The sequence below is a fragment of the Cylas formicarius genome, unplaced genomic scaffold, assembly GCF_029955315.1.
Source record: "Cylas formicarius isolate icCylForm1 unplaced genomic scaffold, icCylForm1.1 PGA_scaffold_10__41_contigs__length_53128322, whole genome shotgun sequence".
Taxonomy (NCBI): Eukaryota; Metazoa; Arthropoda; class Insecta; order Coleoptera; family Brentidae; genus Cylas; species Cylas formicarius.
Window position 1 is genome coordinate 15,294,504 of NW_026844214.1, and position 22,372 is coordinate 15,316,875.

At 35.4% G+C, this 22,372-nt stretch overlaps 2 protein-coding genes across 2 annotated transcripts in view; one reads left to right on the plus strand and one right to left on the minus strand.

The window, feature by feature from the left end:
• Positions 1 to 247: 247 nt before the first annotated feature.
• On the minus strand, positions 248 to 11,240 carry LOC132698846 (protein bicaudal D). Its single transcript, XM_060665194.1, has 6 exons — positions 10,878 to 11,240; positions 9,944 to 10,592; positions 9,104 to 9,799; positions 7,856 to 8,080; positions 6,660 to 6,917; positions 248 to 5,090 (listed from the first exon to the last, which is right to left on the minus strand). The coding sequence occupies exons 1-6, from the start codon at positions 11,079 to 11,081 to the stop codon at positions 4,837 to 4,839; spliced, it is 2,286 nt and encodes a 761-aa protein (XP_060521177.1). The 5' UTR covers positions 11,082 to 11,240; the 3' UTR covers positions 248 to 4,836.
• Positions 11,241 to 12,840: 1,600 nt separating this feature from the next.
• LOC132697435 (dynein axonemal heavy chain 10) overlaps positions 12,841 to 22,372 on the plus strand; it is a 104,341-nt gene continuing 94,809 nt past the window's right edge. The window contains 1 exon segment of the mRNA XM_060662956.1: positions 12,841 to 13,077. Within this exon segment, the coding sequence (XP_060518939.1) occupies positions 12,918 to 13,077 (160 nt within the window). The 5' untranslated portion in view covers positions 12,841 to 12,917.

Here is a 22,372-nt window from a genome sequence, read left to right on the forward strand (position 1 = left end):
TTTGATAAACGTGTTTTTTGGTGATATGTGCTATTTTGGAATAGAGAGTAGTAATGCATATTATGATAATATGCTGTAAGCACCACATTACAGTAAATAAAATTAATATTGTATTTATAACATAACGTATGTGCTCAGCTCTAGGGGTTTAGTTGTGGTTATTTACACATCTCTGATCAATCTTCAATGAATTCCAGCATTCACGGACCCTCTATGCATGAGTTGGATAAAAGGCAAAATATATAGTGGTTCAATAATTTTATTAAAAATATTAGGTACAATCAAATAACATTAACTATCATATTATGTACGAGAGTAAATTGTGGAAGTCATCAATAATAACAACATGTAACGAGTAAAACTATAATGCCAAATTTCAATATAAACACGCAATCGAAATGGATGGACCATGTTTTATTTAGTTTATCATAATCATTATTACTATTAATATTAAACAATACGATTAAGAGAGGGACGGGCAAGTACTTCCGTGGTCCATAGGCTCGGAAACGGGACAATGCAAAATCATCGACAACGACAATGGACTCAGAACCAACGGAAAGATAAAATGGTTCGCAGACAACCTTATGGGACGTGATAATATGTTCGAACGGTTTTCTCTCAGTTACGACATACACTTTCCTATTGTATTGTATGCACTTAGGTCCATGGAGCGAGTTCGGTTTGATTATTTGCAGGCAAAATATTTGTGCTTGGGCGATTATTAGAAGATTAACACCTACGTTGACCCTTCAAAAGGTAAAAAAGTTTTTGTAAATTTTAACGTGGAACTTAACAAAACGAAACAAAAATGTTATAACGATTTTACATCACAAAAATGTCTACCACACAGCTATAACCGTTATATATGCTTATAAAATGTATTAAATAATTCACTTTACTACTTCAACGATTTAAAAAACTATCGCATATGCGTACAATGTTTTGTATGGACGTGCCAATAAAAACGCTATCTAAAATGCTAATTTGGACTAAAACCTTTGGAGCTTCTCAGATAGTTGATTTGCCCCAACCAATTACTGCAAAATTATAAACTATTCTAGAAAATCGCTGCCGTTGAAATCATTCGGATAAGATCCGAGCTGCATGTTTTTTGACCAAAACGATTTTAGATATCACATTAAGTAAATTCTTGTATCCGACAAGTCGCAGAACACCCGAGTGACATTATATTGCACTAGAAATAAAGGACTACGCATCAGACCGCATTATCGCAAACGCTTATCCCCTTCATAGGGATAAGAAATAATTCATAATATTACAATAATTATAACTTTAGCAGTTAGTAGAGGACCTCTTTAACTGCAAATTTAAAAGTAATCACCTTTGACTAAATTCCATAAAGTAGCAGTTCCTTTTATAAAGGAACCACTGCATATCCACCAGGGAATTTGGAGTGGTTTGAGTAATTAGGAATTTCCACTTTGGAATAGGAGAATTTTCCCATTTTGAAGTGGAAGAAAAAGTCAGTCCAAATACTTCCAAACTTAATAGAAGCCTGATCTACCAAAAATTCTATTTTGTTTGGTATTATATATCAAAAGCAATTGAACTCTATGTTATGACCCAACAATTTATAAAATTTGATACCACAAATTCATTTGTATCTTCAAAAAATCACTCAATCCATTTATATTTAAAAAAAGACTTAGGGACCAAATTAATTCACTCAAAAGCTTAATAAGGTTAGGTTTACCAACTATTTACTATGAGCGATTGACGACTACAACGTTAGCTTTAATTTTCGACCTTACTTTTTGGTAATCCAAGTAAGTGAAAGTGAGGTCGCCCGAAATCGCGTGTTGTATTAATGAAACTTACGTTTTAAAGTGACAGGTTCTGCAAGCTTGATCAGTCCACAATTGGGTATTTGAGAGTATGGAGTAGAACAACCATTATGCAGAGCAAAGCAGTTTAGTTGATCTGCGTATTTCATTTCATAGGAAATGTGGAATTAATTTAACAATTTCATGTATTTTACACGAAAAGCTTAAAGAAAAGAATGAACAGCCTGTTCACGTTTTTGCTTCAAAAAAAGCCTCTAGGCAACTGCTAAAGTTCTGTTTCTAAGATTTTAATTACCCTGCATATAAAGAGCGTCCCATTATCGGGTTCACGGAATAGCAAGAAATAGAGCGGCGGGAATCAATGTTTTTTTAAAGAATTTTATCTTTGGTAGTTCTGGAAATATTGCGTCAAAATTGAAATTTAATCTCTAAACTTTAAAAAAACCTTTAAATACAATGGATTAATGTCAATGGAATGTGTAAAAAGTATTAAAAAAAACCTGGACACAAAAGTTGTTTGGATTCGCTTACACTTTTAAAATTTAATGTTTCTATATTTAAAAGGTGTTTGTATTTTCGTGAAAAAGTAACAATTTCTTTATTTCAAATGCATATTAAGGCATTTTGAATTCCTTGGAACTTTGTATACATAATTCACATAAAATAACCTATACCTAAGTCTTACCGTTTCTAATATGTTTTTAATTTTACATCAAAAGTCATGTTTGTAGGTCTAAATATATCTATCCATTTGTCCGAAAGAATGTTTTTGTTATAAATTTGGGGCTGATTGCCTTATAGTAGCGGATCTAAATGTGTGGATATTCGAAAAATGAATAAATACCGGCTGGTAAAAACTAACATTAAAAATTTGAATAAAAAAATCGTTAGAAATCATTTTATTGAAATGAAAACACCCCATTTTAGCATGGTAAATCCTATTTGATGAGGATGAGGTTACTATTGATATAAAATTTAAAATATATCAGAAACAGTAAGATTTCAAAAAATATTCAATATACGTTGTGTTTTATTTAAAATAAAAAAGTTGCTCACGAAAATACAAATATTTTTACAGACTCTAAGACAAGGTACTCTCTCATAACAAACGAGTTAAAAGGGGGCCAAATCAAAACTGAAAACAGGAAATTTCAATTTTTCTATACACTTCCGGTAATTATTAATCGAAATATCTGATAAGAATAACGAATATTTAAATTTACCCCAATGTGGTTCACCCATTTCTTGCCCTTTCCGAGATTTGCCAACGGAGGTTAAATTTGAAACAACATGTATAACATATATTGTGATCTGCGCTTAGAACATTTTAGCTGTTTAAGCTAAGGAAAAAGAAATAAACAACACCAGGTAGAACAAATGTCCACATCATAGAAATTAATAAATATACTGATCCTCTTGGAAATGGAAGAAAATTGTTGCACTTTTTTAATTTGCATTTCTTTTAGCCTTAAATTGATTGGCCACTGAATCTGATTTGCCTGTTCGATTATTTGTTTGCTATTCAGTGCAGCCAGTTCATTACACAAATGCCGTATCTATATCAAACACACAGATTCGGTCGAATTAAATTTACAAAAAATATAATTAAACAAAGCAACAATGCACAAATATACTCCAACACTCCAAATCAATTCAAATGATTTTGGAAAAAATGTATATATTATGATAACTATATTGAAATTCTATATAATCAGTAGCCAGCATTCGATGAAAGCTTATTAAAACGCAACTTTTTTTTGGTAGAAATTGTGCTAAAATCAGATAACTTTGGTAATCAGTAGGTCTCATGAAAAATTAGTAGATTTGGCAGCACTATACGGACCATTTCTCCAAGAAAAACATTTGACTTACTTCTGTTTCAACTAAAACGGGCGCATTTGTTCCACAGTTTCAAGAGTTTCCCGTAGATGGTTAAGTAGAACCTTAATTTACATTTGAGTAAAATTCACAGTACCTACATGATTTTCTATAGAAACCACCACCAAGATTACCCAGATTGCATAATCCACCACAGAACACACCTCGGTTAGTCAGCCACACTCAAAACACACAGTCATAATAATAAATATATAGATCTCTTAATAAATAAGGCGAAATATGAGGGTTGTTCAATAAGTCCTTAGAAAATACAAGATATGGTGATGGTAGAATGGAAAATAACTTTTCGCTATTAACTGGTAGACCTAATTACTCAGGTGTAAAAGTTCCAGCTGTATCCATCACATAGTTTAAGTGTTGTTGATTGAACTGCACAACTGTAATGGGTCTATAAAAATGGATAAATTAGAGTTTCAAGTAGTGATTAGACACTCGTGTTTGAAAGTATTGATGCCGAAAGAAATCAAAGATGAGTTTGACAAAGTTAATGGCACATCTGCTCCTGTGTTTGTAACTTGAACTGAGGTGGTTTTTACTTGATGAAAATCCATTTATCAAAATAAATTAGAACTAAAAGTTCAGATTTTAACGAAATTATATATTTTGACATGACTATTGTTTCGACAACACCGTGTCTTTATCAAATGTCACATTTTTTAGTTCTAATTTATTTTTTGTTTGTAACTGTTTGCAATTGTGTGAATGAGTCTAAATGTGCTTGTATATCAACAAACGATGAATGCAATTACCTACTCCCAAAATGCTTGACAAAATCCACGATAAGATTTGCAGTGATCTTTGCATACTTGAGAATATAAGCCCATGACAAGGTACAGTGGCTTCAATTTTGCACGAAAAATTGAGTGTGAAAAAATCTTCGCCCTTTCATCAAGACAATGCGCGGGTGACTTGAAGAAATGGCAAGAAATGTACAGAATTGAACAAAGATCATTTTCAAAATAAAATAAGAATTGCCATTTTTTTTCTAAAGACTTATTAAATGACCCTTTTAAATCAGGAAAAACCGTTACCGCCGTCGGGACCTACCCACGCACCAAACTTTTCAAACTTTAAAAAACGAACTGATAAATGCTATGAAATACAGCACGGGGGAAGGTCGCGGCATGGGCTAGAACATGTTCTCTCGATTCGACTTGCCCGGCCTCTGGAAACTCCTGCTGTTTGGGCGCCGGGCGTTCCTGATCTCTCTGTCAACCTCTAACTCTTCGAGACGCTGCGTCAGCGAAAGCTTTTGCTGAACCGCCAACCTGAGCAGCTGATTGAGGGTTTTCTTCTCGTCCTCTGCGGCGTTCAACTGTTGCTTCAGTTCGTCTACCTGTGTGACGTACTCCTCGCAGCGGGCAGCAAACATGGCCCTAAGACCTGACAAGGACGATTATTTTTTAAATAGAAACTGGAAGAAATTGACTATTTTTAAAAAGAAATGCTAGATGTTGCTTTCTTTGACAGAACAATGGCTAAAAGAAAGAACAATTGAAAAAGTTGAATGTTGGAGGTCACAGAATGTGAGCAATTATTTAGTTAGAAAGCAGGTAAAAATTTTCTAATGTAGTGGGTGAGAAAGGAAAATTCCCCTTTCTATAGGGGATAGGCGAAAGCTAATGGCGATGTTTGGAGCTCAATTCTCATAAAGCACTTAATGAAAATTAATATGAAAATCACCCTGTATCTAAAAATCCAAAACAGCCAGGACCTTTCATTTCATAAAAAAATAGCCTTGGGTCATGAAAGCCCGGACATGCTAGCTTTATTAATAAGTCGCACACAATACAATTTTGAACTTTCTGTCTCATTTTAATATCAATAGAATTGAAAAATGGCCCATAAATTGCGTCAGTAAAATTAAAATGTGATAAAATCAAAGTTTTTGAGACAATGAATGTGAGTATAATAATTTTAACATCGAAATTTTAACTTCTTTTGATACAAAGTAATGCGTTCTTTAAATTTTAAATATCCATCAATAATAAGACCTAAATTTTTACAAGAGTTTTTAAGTGAGATCATACAATTCTTCTGCAACGTTTTATATGTCCCGTTAGTTCATTTCGAACATTATCACTTGATTGATTCGAAGCCGATAAGCATCAAAAATTTGTGGAATGTTATCTAAGACAGAATTTAACAGATTATTAAAAACATTACCCTGAGAGAGGGAGAAGGAGGTTTATATCTGGATTTTGTCGGCGTATAAATGATATTTACAATTCACGAAATTAAAACTGTATATGCTGTATAAAATGAAGGGACTCCCACATCAACCTTGCTATGTTGGATGAACAGTTATCGTAAACCACTCTCTGACACATGGAGGTCAAAAATGATGACACTATTGAGAGAGTAACCTCTACGAGGCCAATATATTTTAGGATTGATATTTAGGTACTGTGATGAATCATATCAAATGCTTGAGTACAATCAAATATAAAGTGAAATGTAACATTATTTAAATTTCGTGCTTGATCAATGTCAATCACAATATCAGTCAGAGCTGTTATATAAATGTAATCGAACTTATAGGGAGGGAATAATCTGATTTAGAGTTGCATGTGAAAGAATTTCTGACTACATTAATTTCTAGAGAATTTTTGTTAGGTCCTATAATATTGAAATGGTGAAGTGGCAACTGGTAAACTCAGTTGGATTATTAATTTTAGATAATGGAATAACGTATAAATAAATAAATTAATTAATTAATAAAATATTATATGGCTTATTAGTTCCCTTCGTTATTCTTTCCGCCTGTCGTAATTTTTTCTCATTTAATTTTTTTGTCAAGTTCGCAATTGAACATTGGCGTTTATATCCAAGTAAATCTTGCAAGAGTTTGGATAGTTTACCATTATCATTCGAAAATTATAGAAAAAGAAACCTTAAACAAGTAAATCCCTAAGGAATAAGAGCACTTTAAAAATGGATCAAGCAACTTACTGGAGAATGTGGCTGCATCTTCTTTGAGCAATCTGAGTTCATTCCTTAGCTTCATCATTGTCTCTGATACAATCGTCTTCTCGTTCTCGTACTTGCCTTTGAGATTCGTCAAAGCGACCTCCGCAGTATTTTTGTTTGATTTTAGGACGGTCCGGAGAGTGGCAATTTGTTCGCGCTTGGTCGATAATAAGCTCTTTAGACGTATGACCTGTTCCTGGAGCTCTTGGATTTCAGATTCGCTGCTTTCCTCTTTGATTGCTGAAAAACAATGCACAACTCTTGGTTTAAGGCTTATTTGGAATAAATTGTAAACTATTTTAGATTTTTTTTCAATTCTTTATTGTGATAACAATTGTGATATGTAACATTTTAATGAAGTTGATTTGTTATACAATGCATTTCTTAGAATAAAAGAACATTTATCTTCTACATGGCGCAAGTATTTTGGCCTTTATTTTAAACATTATTTCGAAAAATCAATATTAACTGGTTAACTGGTTAGTTACGCCTATATTATATTACTATATTTACCATATTTCTAACTACATATTTATAATATTTCTACAACAAACAAGTTTTAAACAGGTCGCTTGAAGGTGATAACCTGGTGGAAATATGCTGTATTTGGTAATCTCTTGCAATATTAAATGTACGTAATGTTTTATTTTGACGTTTTATAAGTAAAAAAATATAATTGAATATTTCCTATATAATACTTCACTTAAAAGTAAATGTAAATGTCTTCTATGAGAGCAACTTAAGTTTCAACTTTCATATTAATCATGTAACTTATTAGGAATATTGTATATGAAAATTTACTCCACTCCTTTAATCTTAAAACTCTTGGCGAAAATATGTTTACATAAAAACTCTGCATAAAATTGTCCAGAATTGCTGTCTTTGATAGATTTTACATGTAAGAGAGAGCTCTGAGAGCTGTTTAACGATCCATTTCATAAAATTATGATTTATCTTCATCTCTGGTTTGCTTTTCAGATAGTGCAAAAAAATCAACAGTGATGTAAACTTAATTTAAATTATTTTAAATGTGTTTAACTCCAAAATAAAAAATGTCCTGTGATATATACAAATTTTATTGTTATATCTTGTATTTTTTTAGACCTTTCACTTTTGAAACTGTTTTTTCCGATAATAAACATAAATAAATAACAAAAATAAATGAAGATCCAGCTTACCTTCAAAATCACCGTTGGTTTTGTTCCGCGATTTCGACAATTCAATCGTGTTTTCGATAGAGTTTCTTAGATGTTTAATTTGATCGACGATCGTACAGACCGTGCGAGCCACTACAGCGGTGTCGTTCAAACTTTCCAAATCGTTCAGGGGAATGTCATTCTTTAGACGGCTTCGCAGAAGATCGAGTTTGGTCATGTCGCCTATGGTCGGCACCGTTTCCGACACTGCTCACAAAATTGAAATGTTAGATTCATCGAAAATACGAATTAATATTAGAACATTAAATATGATTAGCTAAATGTAGATTGTACACATTATTGCTATTAATATTATTATGCTCATTGAAATAATAATTTTATTTATCTTAATCTGTATTAATTTATTTGTTTTATTTTATTTTCTCTACGTTGAAGCAAAATACTTGTTACTTTCAAAACACCAATGAAATAAAAATTTTCTAAACTATCTGGGGTCGTATAAAAATTCCATACCTTGGTTACGCTTGGTTCTAGAGATAAGCTGGTTGCACAGAAATAATGACCAGCGTAGGAAAACAAATTTTTTTGGAAAATTTTATGTGGAACGAGTGTTAAAGCGATAACTTTCGTTCTGAAACTTTTAAAAAATTCATCAACCACATTTGTGGAGGTCCAAGGAAAATACCAGTGATGCTCTTAACCCGTTTGTCTGCAACCAGAACAAGCGCGAGACTTTGGACCATAAACTTTTTTGTACAAGATGTATACCGTGTGCCAAATAAAACGAACCATAGGAGATACGAAAAAAAGTTTTGTACAAAAGTTTCTTGGACTCTCCTGATAATTTTAAATATTAGAATTTTGTTAACTCAGGGTGTCCCAAAAGTGTCCGCCCCGACATCAACTTTGTTATTTTAAATGGAACCCCCTGTATATTTCGGCATTTTTGAAATCCTCGGTTAAAATAAAGGTCACTTAAGAAATTTCTACTTGGATAATTCTAGCAATAAATTTGTTGCAGTGCCAAATTGCCAAATTTCTTTTGCTTAATAAGGCCAACTGTTCAAAAAACTGATTTTGATGATTTTGATGATTTTGCATTGCTATACTAACACTAAAAAGTTACAAGTTCAATAATTGAAGCACACAAAATACCACTTCAACATCAGGGAAAGGTTCAGATTTACCCACTAAATTATATGATATTATTTCACTAACTAACACAAAAGCGTAAATAAAGCCAACGAAAGTTGATTATGAAAAACTTACTGGGAGTCATGCCCTCCTTCTCATGGTCCAAAATCACCCTGGTCGGCGTTTCTCCATTAACTGTACATACATGGTGGTATAACTGAGCCAACTCTTCAGTAACAACCTGAAGGTTATTCTGTGTCTCATCCAGTGATGCACCCGCTTCGCTCGCAAACTGCTTTAACAGTGTCAGATCCGATTGTACATCCATGCTCTTCTGCTCAGTATCTAGCAATTTATTCTTAAGGTTAGTTATCTCGGTTCGTAATTGCAGAGTTGCGTCAGACACGTTCGATAACTTTTCCAACTCCTTAATGTCATGTTTGAGCTGCTCAATTTCATGCGCCGATAATTTGAACCAGTGCTGGTACTGGTTCATAGCTGGGCTGGTGGGACCATCTTCTTTGATTTGTTTATTAATGGATTTGTTATAATTTTGGGACAAGCGCTCTAGAGAATCGACATGCGCAGCCAGCTGCATCAGCTTTGATATAAATACTTGCAATTCTCCCTGAGCTTTCTCCACCATGTTCTGATTGTCCCGCAAGCTTTGTGCCAGGGAGTGTTTCTCTTTCTCTAACAATTCCAACTGCTTTTCAAGTTTTTTTAACTCATTTAGATGAACCTCCGAAAAGAGGTCGACATGTTTGTCATCAGGGGATGTTAGTTCTGATCCTGTGCCACTAGACAAACTCACTTCAATATGCTTCAGACCTAGAAATAAAATCAAATTGATTGTTTGTCTACTTTACTCTACTATTATTCTAGGTAATACATTCGCTTATTATTTCTCAATAGAATGTCTGAAAAATATTAATAGTGCAACCATTAAAGACTTAAAGACTAAAAAACCCTTACCATCTTCTTCACCATCACTGCCTAATGTTGTTTCTTCGGTAATACCCCTAATGCTATATGCCAAATTGTTTATATTATAAAAGGATTCTCTATTAATATGCTGATCAAGCTCCTTTTTTAAGGCATATTTAGCTTCCCGTTCACTCTGAAGAGACTCAAGCGCTTCCTCCATGTGCTTCTCAGTAATCTTTTTCAAATTACTCAATTCTTCAACTTGAAGGTTTAATAATTCCATTTCCTCTTGCAAACGCCTTATTTCATGCTTGAGACTTTCAAACTCAACCTGGGAGCTCTTGAGGGCTGATACCTGCTTCTGTAATGCAATATTCTCCTCTTCCAATTCAGAATAGTCGGCAATTAGTCGATTTTCGCGAAATTTCACTTCCCTCAGTTCGGTTCTAAGTCGTTTGCACTCCATACTTCGATCTTCTTTGTCTTTGCCCATGTCACTGTTCTCCTGAAGCATACTATCACGTTCTGCTGTAACTCTTTCAAGCTCATGCCTGAGTTGTTTATTTTCATTCTCAAGCTCTGAGATCTGGGTATACAAAGACGTTTCTCGTGCTGCAGATTCACTTAAAAGTGACTCTTCTGTTTCTATGCCTGTTTTGGTGGTTACCTTGTGACTAGATTGAAATTTTGCAAGGGCCTAGTGAAAACCACAACAGACGTTAACTACGACTCATGGGTAATGTGAGACAATCCCCCCTCAAACTGAATATATATTATATCTATTTTTCATAGTAAAGTGTTCTTTTTAGTTTTTAAAAAACATATTGGAAATTTATTACTATAAGTTTTTGTATATAATATACTCAATAATTTTATAGTGCTGTGTAAAACAACTCTGCTGCTGCAATTACAGCAGAAATTTGTAATATATTATCAAAATACAGAATAACTGATCACTTGAAAATGTCATACCTATACCTACTTGTTGGGTGATTTGCAATTCGTGTTTGGAATTTTCGTACAAAGTCTCGAGTTCCTCGCACTTGTGCTGCAATTCCTTCTTTTCTTCCAACAATACCAGGCCGTACTGAGCGGATTGGACTTTTTCTGAACTGGCTTGGTCCAATTCCCTATTCAACCGTTTAATTTCGTCCTTGAGGACTTCTATGCCATTCTGTTCTGCCATATTGCTATTACCATTTGGAGTTTTTCTTATAAAAACTCAAAAAATAATTATAAAAATCATTTTGCTCCTAAATTCATAACTTTTTTAAAATGCATTTCAATACGTCAATGTGTATCCCCAGTAAACGTCAAAACCACACTTAATTTCTGACATTTTATAACAGAACGCTCTTCTTCTTCTTTAGGTTTTTTTACACCATTTTGTACCACAGAACGTAGGATGTGTATGTACGTCACTGACACAGATTGTCGTATGCTGTGGTCCGGTAACCTAGAGACAAGTTGCATCATTGATTTATTCACGACCGTTGGGAGGGAGCAAGGTGGCAGTGACGTCACTAGCCAACCAACTAACCAACATGATTTATTTCTATAGAGGGATGAACTATGTAGTTTAGGTGGATGGGGGAAAAGTTGTTTCAACCAACGTACAATTTATTCTAAAACGTGAACAAGCTAAAATCGCCACTGTGTTTCAAACAATAAATATATTTATAAAATTTGCACTTTATTTTTGAAATAAAGCGGCATGATTGAAAAAATTTAAGATTTTATTCACAGTACGTCACCCTGACATTTTTAGAACAGAATTGATCACAGAAAGGGGAGGGAACCACTTTTTAAATTTTTGACCACATTACAATGTTGTAACCATACAGCTGTTAGATAAAAATATAGTGGCCGCCAAATTTTCAGTAATCAGTATTTTGTAGCAGATGTTGGACTGATGTAACTGTAATTGTTACTGATGATCAAAAATGATGATTACCGGTTGTAACGGGTTCAATTTGATTTGTTATTTTAGTGGATAAAATGATAATAAATAAAAGCATTTTAAAGGTTTTAACTTTTTTGTGTTGTACTGAAAACAAATATTCGATTACTTTAGAAAATAGATTGTTCTTTGGGTTTTTAATACTAAGGTAATGATTACATGACAAGAAGTATTGTTACTACAACTACAGTATTTGTACTCAGGACCGAAAAGTATCTGTAACGGTTGCAACGATTACTTGGAAGTAATCATTTACGTCACCACTAGATCTAAGTATATTTTCAGAAAATACTGACTTGGTTGTTGCGCTCGAATAGGGGCTTTTAATTTTTAGAATTCAGTATTCGAATTTCGTACTTTGCGTGTTGAGTAGCAAATATGCATGCTTTGTAAAATGCAAGGTGCAGAACATGGAAAGGCCGTAATTCTTCCGCACCGCACAACATGTTGAATGCTGCAAGCTCATTGGTTAAAAGGGAGATTTTAAATCTCGCGTATGCGCATGTTGATGGGACCTTTAAAAAATGTTTTTTATAGTTGCTTCATAAGTTCCGGTATTATCGACCTATGTAGGGCCTCTAAAACAAATAAACCGTTATTTCAAAAGTTAAATACTGCAGGAATAAGCTTAAATAGAGTTTGACTGAAACTTAACTGTTTAAGTTTCAGTTAAGCTATGAAGCGGTCAAAAGGATGATTGGCGAAACGCACGATTTATAAACACCACAGAGGATTTGTAAATAGTATTATGGAAGTTTATTTGAAAATTGAACGGTTATCCTCGATTATTTTATGTTGTTCACTACCTCGGCAAAGTGAGTGTATTACATTTTATATCTCTTTTCTATGTTCGAATAATAGTATTTCTGGGTTCAATAAACAAGTACATTAACCAAAGCAACCGCCATAGCAACCAACGTAGTAAATAAAAGCCCGTTCCTATGTAGTTTCTGATTTTTAAAAACCGCGAGACGAATAATGACAACGGATTTTCGTAGAGAATGGGTCAAAAACAGACTATTGAAATTCTTCGGATTAAATTCGGGCCGTTATTTCGAAGATATGATGCTGAATGGAGACAACCTGGAGGATAAACTATCGTCGTATTTGGAAGACGACCTGTTAGATCAAGAAATCGATAGTTTCAACAAAAGGTTCTTTTACGTTTACAAGACGTCGTATGAAAAACTGATCGAGAGGGAGATACTGGTGCCTAAACCTGGTAAGTTATTTTTTCTTTATTAAATTGAGTTTATTTAACTGGTTATCGGTTATTTGCATGTTCATTATAGCTACTGGATATAAACACGACACAAAATGAACACGTTAGACCTGAGCTCTAAAATGACATTTTTGTTAGGTTAGCTTTTATTTGATGGTAAAAATTTTGTCTTCAGTACAATTTGAAATTAGAGATATAGTGAGTAGTAAATATTCCTAAGTTCTGCGTCCTCCGTCCCCCGGGGGAGATTTTGAGATAGCAAATTTACAGATACCCAAGTAACCCAAAAAAAATCGAATTTACTTCGGCTAGTGTCCGAAAGATTGCGCGCATTAATAGTTCAGGTTTTTGTAGCCAGATGTCACCCCTAGGTATTACAGATTCCCAACCAATCCTTTAATTTAGTTTGACCAGTGTTTGAGAAATGCCGCGCATTAATAGCTCAGGTTTTGATCGCCAGATGTCACTCTTAATGGTGGTAGGGGGTAGTTTTTGTTTATGCTTTTTTGGCAGTTTTTTGCCCCCTGTACTTTACTTCGCGGGAGGCGAGCCCGGCCGACGGTGTTACGTTTATATCGCGGAGCGAGATGATTAGGTCACCGATGTTGCGCATAATCTATGTAAATAATACACCCAGACGCTGTTAATGTTTTGCGATAGCTAGATGCTACTCGCGAGTTATATGCCCCAAACTACAGACGAAGCCCAAAGCTAAGCGAAGATAACGCCTCGCTGAAACCGCATCGAAAGCCCTATTTACTCGATTGTCATAGTGTAAAATATGCCCTTAATTAATCCAGCCTTTGTATCGGCCAGTCCGAATAAAACTTTATTTCGCTTTCTGTGGAAATAAATGTTTTTAAAAACGCTCTCCCGAATTTTGAACATTTAAATCGCGGTTCGTTTTTTTTTCGGATTCTTTAAAAAGCTGCAGCAAAGAAGACGTTTAATGGCACTCACATCGAACAAATTGTGTTATTAAAGATGTATTATATACAAAACCCCTCCAGGAGAGACAAATATTAACTTAATAAATATGGGCGAACGATATGCTTCAACAAATAATTTGTTTTAAGATTTAATTTTTTAAGCTAGGCACATGTATGGACATAAATATATACATAAATTAAACACAAATATTATATAAAACTGTATCCTTATTAGTTTGCCAAAAGAAATAGCTGCTTCGCACGTGGTCGATCGATCAATTATTTTCCCGCTGTCTTTTGTACTATGCCGAATTTCGATGGCTCCAAGCTAGTGTGTATTCTGAGCCGGGTATAAGATGTCGTTTGTCGTCCGCGTAAGACAACGCCACCTTATTTTTCAGTTCGACGTACTTATCATGTAAATGTGAGCGAAACGAAGATATTTGGCTCAAGATTAGCATGCCTTCCTCCTCGACAACGCGCTTATAGTCGTCGACACTAAGTTCGCGCTGACTAACCGAGTCAGGAACGCCCTTGGCCTTTTTGGTACCTAATAATTCCCCCAACGGCCGTTCTGCGTACTCGTCCTTCATTTTGCCAAGAACGGACTTGTTTACGGGATGCCGTGGTGGTTGTTTTCCGAGTAATTAGACGTATCGAATCTGTCCAAATTTTCTTTAATATCGGCTAAAAGTAAAACGTCGGATTTTAAATAAATATCGGACTATTCGCCTAAAGTTTCACATTTGAGCAAATTCCGCACCGTTCAGGCAAGCCAGCAATCCTTCCTGGTTATGTTGGTTTTTCGCATTGAGTCATAAAAGTCCTCGTGCGATGGTAGTTTGGTTTCGTTTAATTTTGAAAAAGAATCTATGTACGTATCTGGAAAGAGGCCCTTCTGTCGAATAAGTTGAAATTCTTGTTCATTTGCAACAATTTTTTGACTTCGCGAAACTGGCTATCGTTTATCGTTATCGTTTATCGTCGATGTTATCCACCAAGACCAGTTTCGTACAGGAAATTTAACGCTCCTTGTTTGGGGCGATAACATCAATCTTTTCCCCTTCTTCAGCTATAAATTTTACAAATAGATCACTGTCGAAACTTAAATGATGAAAAAAGATAGAGATGTGTCCCGGAACTTTGAAGTTCAAGTTGCAAGCGGAGTCACCCGCACCTCGAAATTCGCAGGTCATATGATAATGATCCCTTACTTTTTCGTCTTCTCTGTCAAATGGCTTCTCGCAAATGTGACACACCGCAGCGTTTCGAATCCGGGTCTCTTATTCAAGCGATCGATCGGTCATGGGCACCGAAGTTTTCATGAACTTGTTGTAGAGCGCTTTGCGATCGCTCCCCAACCATTCAATGAAAATTTTGTGCACGTCCCGACTTCTGTACTGTTTGAAAGTAGACCGGGAATCGTCAAAGTCACATTTGACATAGTAGGCGAAAGAGTAAGGCTCGTGAATGTGAGTTTTGACAGCAAACGATTTGTCGGAGTTCGGTTCGCCTTCCAACTCTAAAGGAGTTATGATTGTTTCAAAGTCCGCGTATACAACAACTTTTTATTTCTTTTCAAATCCTTCAAATTTCAGCTTATTCGCGGGAACATCTGTACCGTATTTATCCTTGCGCAATTCGGTGGTCGGAAGTTTGATGGAAATGTGAGTGCAGTCGTGCTCTTTATGACGCTTTAGTTTTTCTTCGTTATAAATTAAACTAAACACCCGTCGCACAAGAACTTTGCTTTAGGCCAATTTGTTAATTGTTTTGAAACCAACCGAGACTTATTTCTTATTAAAGAATAATGATTATCTTCATAAGCGTCACTAATTAATAAAAGGTTTACATGTCTCTCTTTTCGAGATTCGGTAAAATGCAAAGGACCAACGACTTCAACATCATTACGGCCTTCGTTATAGACTCTTTCGAGACCATGAACGTTGACCCACATTTTATTGAGTCGTTCAAACATGGGTATGTCCCCTTAGTTAAGCGGGAAAATTGGTACCTGTAAAGTCCAGCTCTTTCTGAAAGTCTACATAGTTACTGACCCTGTTGGCCTTATTTGTTCGTTGGATTGGGTGAAAAGCAGCCAAGATCGACCACATAAAGCATTTTTCGTCCGTGTTTTATACGTTCAAAACAGCTTTCTTGGCTTCGATTTCCTTGAGCAGGCTAATATAGAACGACGCCCTTAGAGGATTGTACTTGTTAATCCCTACCTCTAAATGGAGGAGTTTCTGTAACGCCCAGCCTGTAAAAAAAGGCAAAAAAATAGTTCGAAAATAGAATACAGTTTTATGAATCATACCGCTGTCCCTTTCCTGAAACTCGGACGCTTTGGTAGCCAAGATGTTAAGCAACTGGACGTACAGCTACTCTACATCGGTGTTACCGCTCACCAGCCGATATTTCGTATTGAAGGACTTGACCTCCTTTTGTTGCTTCGTCTGCATAGCTCCATACCAACTTTTAGGTTGACGTAGCGTCGGATGTTCGAATCTTCCAATTTAATGATTTTGGCCCTAAGGTGGCCCATGAAACCCTTAACGTCTGTAGGGTATGTAGGTATGCGGTTGCGGAAGGAGGTCTGCATTATTTCCACTCCTTCCTCCTGCACCACGCTGCATTTTTGGCGGTGAGCCAAAGCACGCAAGTGTCCTTTGCATCTCATGCGGGAATTGCCAAGTTACACTGCGTACAATGGTGCGTGGATAATGGTGATGATGTCGAAGCTATAAAATATAATAATATGATTTTTTTGGGATTCAAAAACAAAAATCTTACCTTCCGGTAGGCATGGTCTCGGTCGCTTGGGTTCGTCGGCAGCAATAGGGGCGGTGGCGGGTGTTTTCGCCTTGGGGACCTCGTGTTTCGCGCGTTGATGACGTCAGAGGGCCCCCTCGGACTTGTATATCCAGCCGCAAACATAACAAATTTGTACTGCTGCGCGACAATCACCGTGCCTCGCGAGGTGGTCTTTTCGGCTGAACGAGCGGTTGCAATATTCGCGAACAGGGATAAGCGTCTCACTTCCGAACTGTTCCAGTATTACTGAACACTTACCTTTTTAAGCGGTGAAACACAAAAAAAAATCCAAAGAATGAAGACTAACTCCGGCGGCGGTCACTTGTTAATAACGTCATTTCCTTCCGCGACAACGAATTTAAAATAATGCAAGCATTCGATAACTTTACCTTTCGGTTAATTAACTATTAGCTAATTAATTATTAAACGAAGCGAAACTGTTTACTGGGTCATATCTGTTTCGGATCTGTCGAAATCTGTCCCTTTAGACGTTTTGGACCTGTTCGACAGCTGTTGCGTAGATATTTTTGGGCCTAATTTAGATCTTACCAAGCGTGTCCTCACAAATATTTGAAATAAAACGACTTGAAATATATTTTTACGATTTTATTTTTTATATCACATTACAGTTAATGAATATTTTTTACAATTGTATACAATATGTTCTGGAGCCAAATTTTGAAAATATCCGATTTTTGCTTTGTAAGCGCAGTACTTGGAGATCGGTCTGAACAAGTGCTATCTGAGTTTCGAGCTGCTATATATCTTCTTCGCATTGCGTCAGCTGATTTTTCAAATTGAACGCTTCAGAAACTACCCTCTTTTCGTTGTAATCTTTAAACGCCTACGACCATTCACCTTGTCCTTGCGGTAGAGATTCAATTTTGCTTTTTTTAACTCGGGAATTTGCACCAGTACGTTTTGGAATATCTGTTGGTGCCTGTGAAGGGGGCGGACACTTCAAATCACTCTCTTGCAATAAATTAAAAAAAATTTCCGGCAAGATAATTTGTTCCATCTCCGTCCCGGACGCTCACAAAATCAAAACTGATAGAAGAAATTTATAGGATATTCGCGGAGTCGATCCATGAATCATGTGACTTGTTCAATCCCAAGCAGCTCACTAGAACCTTATTTTCTCGTTTGCGCCACACCTTTTCGACGAGAATATCTAAATAATTTTTCCTTGCGAGTGCGTATAACTCTCTAGGCTATGGCAGCTTTCACTTTGCTATATGTACTATAGTGATTACTGTCAAACCTAGCCGTCATTTTTTTAAAATGAACATTAAAAACTCTTTCCCAAGTTCAGTTTGCCGATTTGGCGGCCTGCTTCCTTCTTTGAGAATTTGGGTAAACGCTTTGGTAACTTCAACACCGTTATTATTGTTTTTAACGGTCGACACCACACGTATTGTGAAAAGCAATCGATCACCAGTAGTATGAATTCAAAGTTTTTATTTTGTTTCGCATATAGGTCTGATTGAGCCACATCCGCTTGCCACCAATCATCCAGCCCTCGTATTATAGTTCTGCGACACGCGTAATTTCTGCTTGCCGGCTTGTGCAGCCCTCGGACGGGTTGCGCTTTCTCACTGCTCATAACTTTGTAGATTGCCCGTCGATTTAAATTAAACACCAATTTAAATCATTCATTATTTGTGGTCGCTAACTGATTTATTTGGTCCCAGCTTGCATTGTATGTGTTGATCCATTGTGTATATCGGTTTTGTTGTGGAAAAAGTTTATTAAGTTGGGAACTGATATCTCTTAAATTTCTTCTCGAGCTCCTCTATATTGGATAAATGTTTTTCGAAATCCTTCATTGAAATATCGTATTTCTCATTACGGTGGTGATTAATGTGTATAGCAAATTCATTAATAGTCATGACGGCGGTTGTTGCTCGAATAATTTTCTCACTCCCAGTCGTGACTATTTTATAAGATAATTTTTCCCTCTTTTAGTTCTTCAATAATTGAAACTATTTCGTTCTCATGTCCCGTGTGTCCTGCAGCAGTAGATGCCAATAATAGTCTTAATGTATCGACAAGTTCGTTAACAGCATCCCATAAATATAATCTGTATTTTCTTTATTTGCTTTCAAAGTCAGCCCCGTCCCACTTGTGACTTTTCTATAAGGCGGTGGCAATTTAGAAAATGCGTCAGCTAGTCGTCTCACCGGGTTTTTTGTTTTTGTTACTCCTCGCTGCTGTAAATAAGGTCCAATTATATTTATATATTCATATGATGCGTTTCCTTGCACTTGTTCATTAGGATCATGGTTTCTCCGATACGTGTTCTTTTCAGTATATCCATATAATAATCCAGATCTTGCGTTTTGAAACCGGCAGGTACCTTCTTAAAAAGTAAGTTATACAAACCAACGGTCGCGGGATATGTAATTTCTTGTAACTTTACATCTTTACCGACAATTTCCACAGCTTTTTGGGCTAAATCATCAATGTGTCCGCGGTAATTTATCAAAGTCACTAAACCATTGCTCGTAGGTGGGAGTGTCGACGTAACCCCTTCTCGCTTGCTTAGTTTGTTCTAAAATATCTGACAACGTAGTATCGCTGTCCGAAATACCCGTACTTTCAGCTACAAGATTGCTTTGTTGTTGGATCGACGGAAAGAAGGTATCAAAAAATGAGGACAGTTCTTTTCCGCTTTATTTTGGTAGGCGTCGAGGTTAACACTTCATATTTAACATTTTCTTTTTCTTCAAACGGCTCATCTTTGATATCCGTTTTATTTATTGTTGAAATTAATTGCTGCAGAGGCTTATAGGTTTGTTCCAGTTGCGTCAGGGATTCATTTGCGGCTTGTTTTAGCCTTTGATATTTTTCTCTCACTGAGTTTCTTGATTTTATTAATTTCGTCGCTAAGCGTTTATCCATTTTAAAAATGTAATATATAAATGAAGAAGTCGAAGTTTTTCCTATATCTGCCCTTATCTAATTCACAATCTTTGTCAATCACAATAAGATTATAGGGTTCGTTCCAGCAGTACACACAGGTATTTCTAAACTGTTAACATGTCCAACATACAGTGATCGTTATATATATTAAAAATCAAATTAAAATTAAATCAGAAAGTTGGCGTTTTCCCGGATAAGTCATATTTGTATCCCATTGAGTATAGAAGAATATCCTTGAAAAATAAAGAAACAATCGGCGTTTTTACGCCTACAATGAGTGAAATAATCTCTAATTATACTTTGATCGTGATAAGGAATATCATCAAATATTATAACAGAATTTTAATTTCCTCATCGCTCTCAAACTCAGAAAAGTCAATCTCTTGTAAAGGCTTTAGAAGTTCTATCAAATACACGTATTTTGGCTGTTGCAGGGTTTTGGAATAAAAGTAAACGTATTCAAATCTAATTCCATTAGGATGTTCGAGCGAAGATAACATGACGTTGGTTTTACCCGAATTTAGGGCTCCTACAATTAGTGCCCTCTTACAACTACCTCCAAAGAGATCGCCGTGCTTTTGAAATTCGCGGACCAAACTTGCGTCGTGGTTTTTTACAGGTAAAGAGAAGGCTTGCTTTTCAACTCTTATTTCGACTGAGGCATTAGCAAGGACCTGCGAAAGTATTTATAGTATAATTACTAAATATTTATAAAGAGTATTTGCTAACACTCGGATGATTGTACATCGAAACAGGGCGAAAGGTTCAGGATTGGTAAATATACTTATAAACAAATTTCCTATCGAACTGCATATTCCTGGTTACCAATTGTGCGGACCGGGTACCCATTTACAAAAAAGAATTAATAGAGGTGATTCTGGTATAAAATAAATCCCTAACGATTTAACTAGGAGACAGGAAGCAGACAAGATCTTAGAGGATAAAGCTTGGCAGAGGTTTGAAGCAAAGGACTCTTCGTTTGGAGAAAAAGCAGCAGCTTTAGGCATAACAGGTGTAATGAAAGGAAAGCGAAAATTGGGAATGGGCGTTAAAAAGCAGACAAAATTAATGCGAGTAAAAAAAGAGTCTTATAAAAACACCTAATAAAATTGGCGGATTTTTACCTTTTTTACTACTGATATTGGAAGCACTCGGGGCGCTAGGCGGAGGAGCGGCAGGTATCGCGAAAGCAGTAAACGACGCTAAAGCGGCAAAGTACTATATGTAAAACGTTTAAAAGCGGCAGAGGAGAAGGAAATGGTCTTTATATTAAACCCTATAGGGGCTGTATCGAAGGAGAAAAACATCCAAAAGAGAAAAAAAAGTCCAAATAAATTTACCCCGAAGAGCTTTGACAAATTTCGATCTGGAAAAATATGCAAAAATATTACAAATATGTGTTTTGTACGTGATAATTTATCGCGAAAAATTAAAATTAGAGAATGCGGAATTGTTAACTTGGATAGCGAGAAAAACCAGGAAACTCATTGGGACAACACTAAGGCTTTGATGGTTACGAAAATTTGAAACCGCCTTTAGAATTAGTTACATGTCTTAATTCTAACGGAAATGTTAGTATATATTATACTTATGAAACCAAACAAAAGTTTAGTTCTTACAATCTATCACTAAAATTTCTATATAAAAATTTTTTCTATATATATATATATATATATATATATATATATATATATATATATATATATATATATATATATATATATATATATATATATATATATAAAGTATGCCGCTAAAATAAAGCGTCCGTGATTAATTTAGGTTCGTAATGTCCACTACGATTTCCATAAGTGGGAAAACTTCTATATTATCCCTCCATTTCAATCCGCCAATTTATTTAGATGACGATAAGGAATACTTTTTGGGACTAGCGGATTTGGAGATGTACCTGAGTATACCAAATATTGAACCCGGTAATAACAAGATTGCTTTCGAAAAATCGTCGGTAGCGCGAATCAGCTTTGTATTTTAAAAAGTCCTAAAGGGACGCATTGTTTTTCTATTGTGCTCCTGCCGACTACTATGGAACTTGAATACACTCTAAATATTAAAATTTTTACTGCTAATTTGCAATTTAAAATTATATTTCCCCTGTATTATAGACGTAACCTTAAATTCTCTCTCCACACAGTTTACGATACTGTTCATATCGAATCATCACATCTTTAAAAGTTTTTCATGTATCGCCAATAATTCACCCACAAAATTTCTAGGATCTATTTGAATTTTTTGCCCACAAACTGTATATAATTCCAAGAACGTTCGAAATAGAGCATCTCCTTAGGTGCCTGGTCCAAGAATTTTTCCAATGGAGTAAATGGTTTTCAAAAAATTATGTGTTTTCTGAAACCATGCAATATGTGTTAATATTAAATGACGTCATCGCGTCTAGAACAAGGGCGAGAAATAGTTATTTTCATTTGGATTTGTTCAACTATCTTGAACAACGTATGTGATAGACGAAAACCGTAAATACAAAAATTGTAGCCCTTGTTACGACCTATGACACTGTTTGAACGGATTAGTTATTGTTTGTACGAATTTTGATTTACGGTTAATAATTTACTCTCTAAAAGAAAGATTTTCAGGGTCTTTTAAATTATTGTCCA

Bases quoted from the DNA above. Each gene is read 5' to 3' on its own strand.
- LOC132698846 (XM_060665194.1), bottom strand. From the start codon at position 11,081: ATGGCAGAACAGAATGGCATAGAAGTCCTCAAGGACGAAATTAAACGG. The intron at 10,593-10,877 runs GTAGGTATAGGT...GGTTTTCACTAG, and splicing joins AATTGCAAATCACCCAACAA to GCCCTTGCAAAATTTCAATC. The intron at 9,800-9,943 runs GTAAGGGTTTTT...TTTTATTTCTAG, and splicing joins CAGTGATGGTGAAGAAGATG to GTCTGAAGCATATTGAAGTG.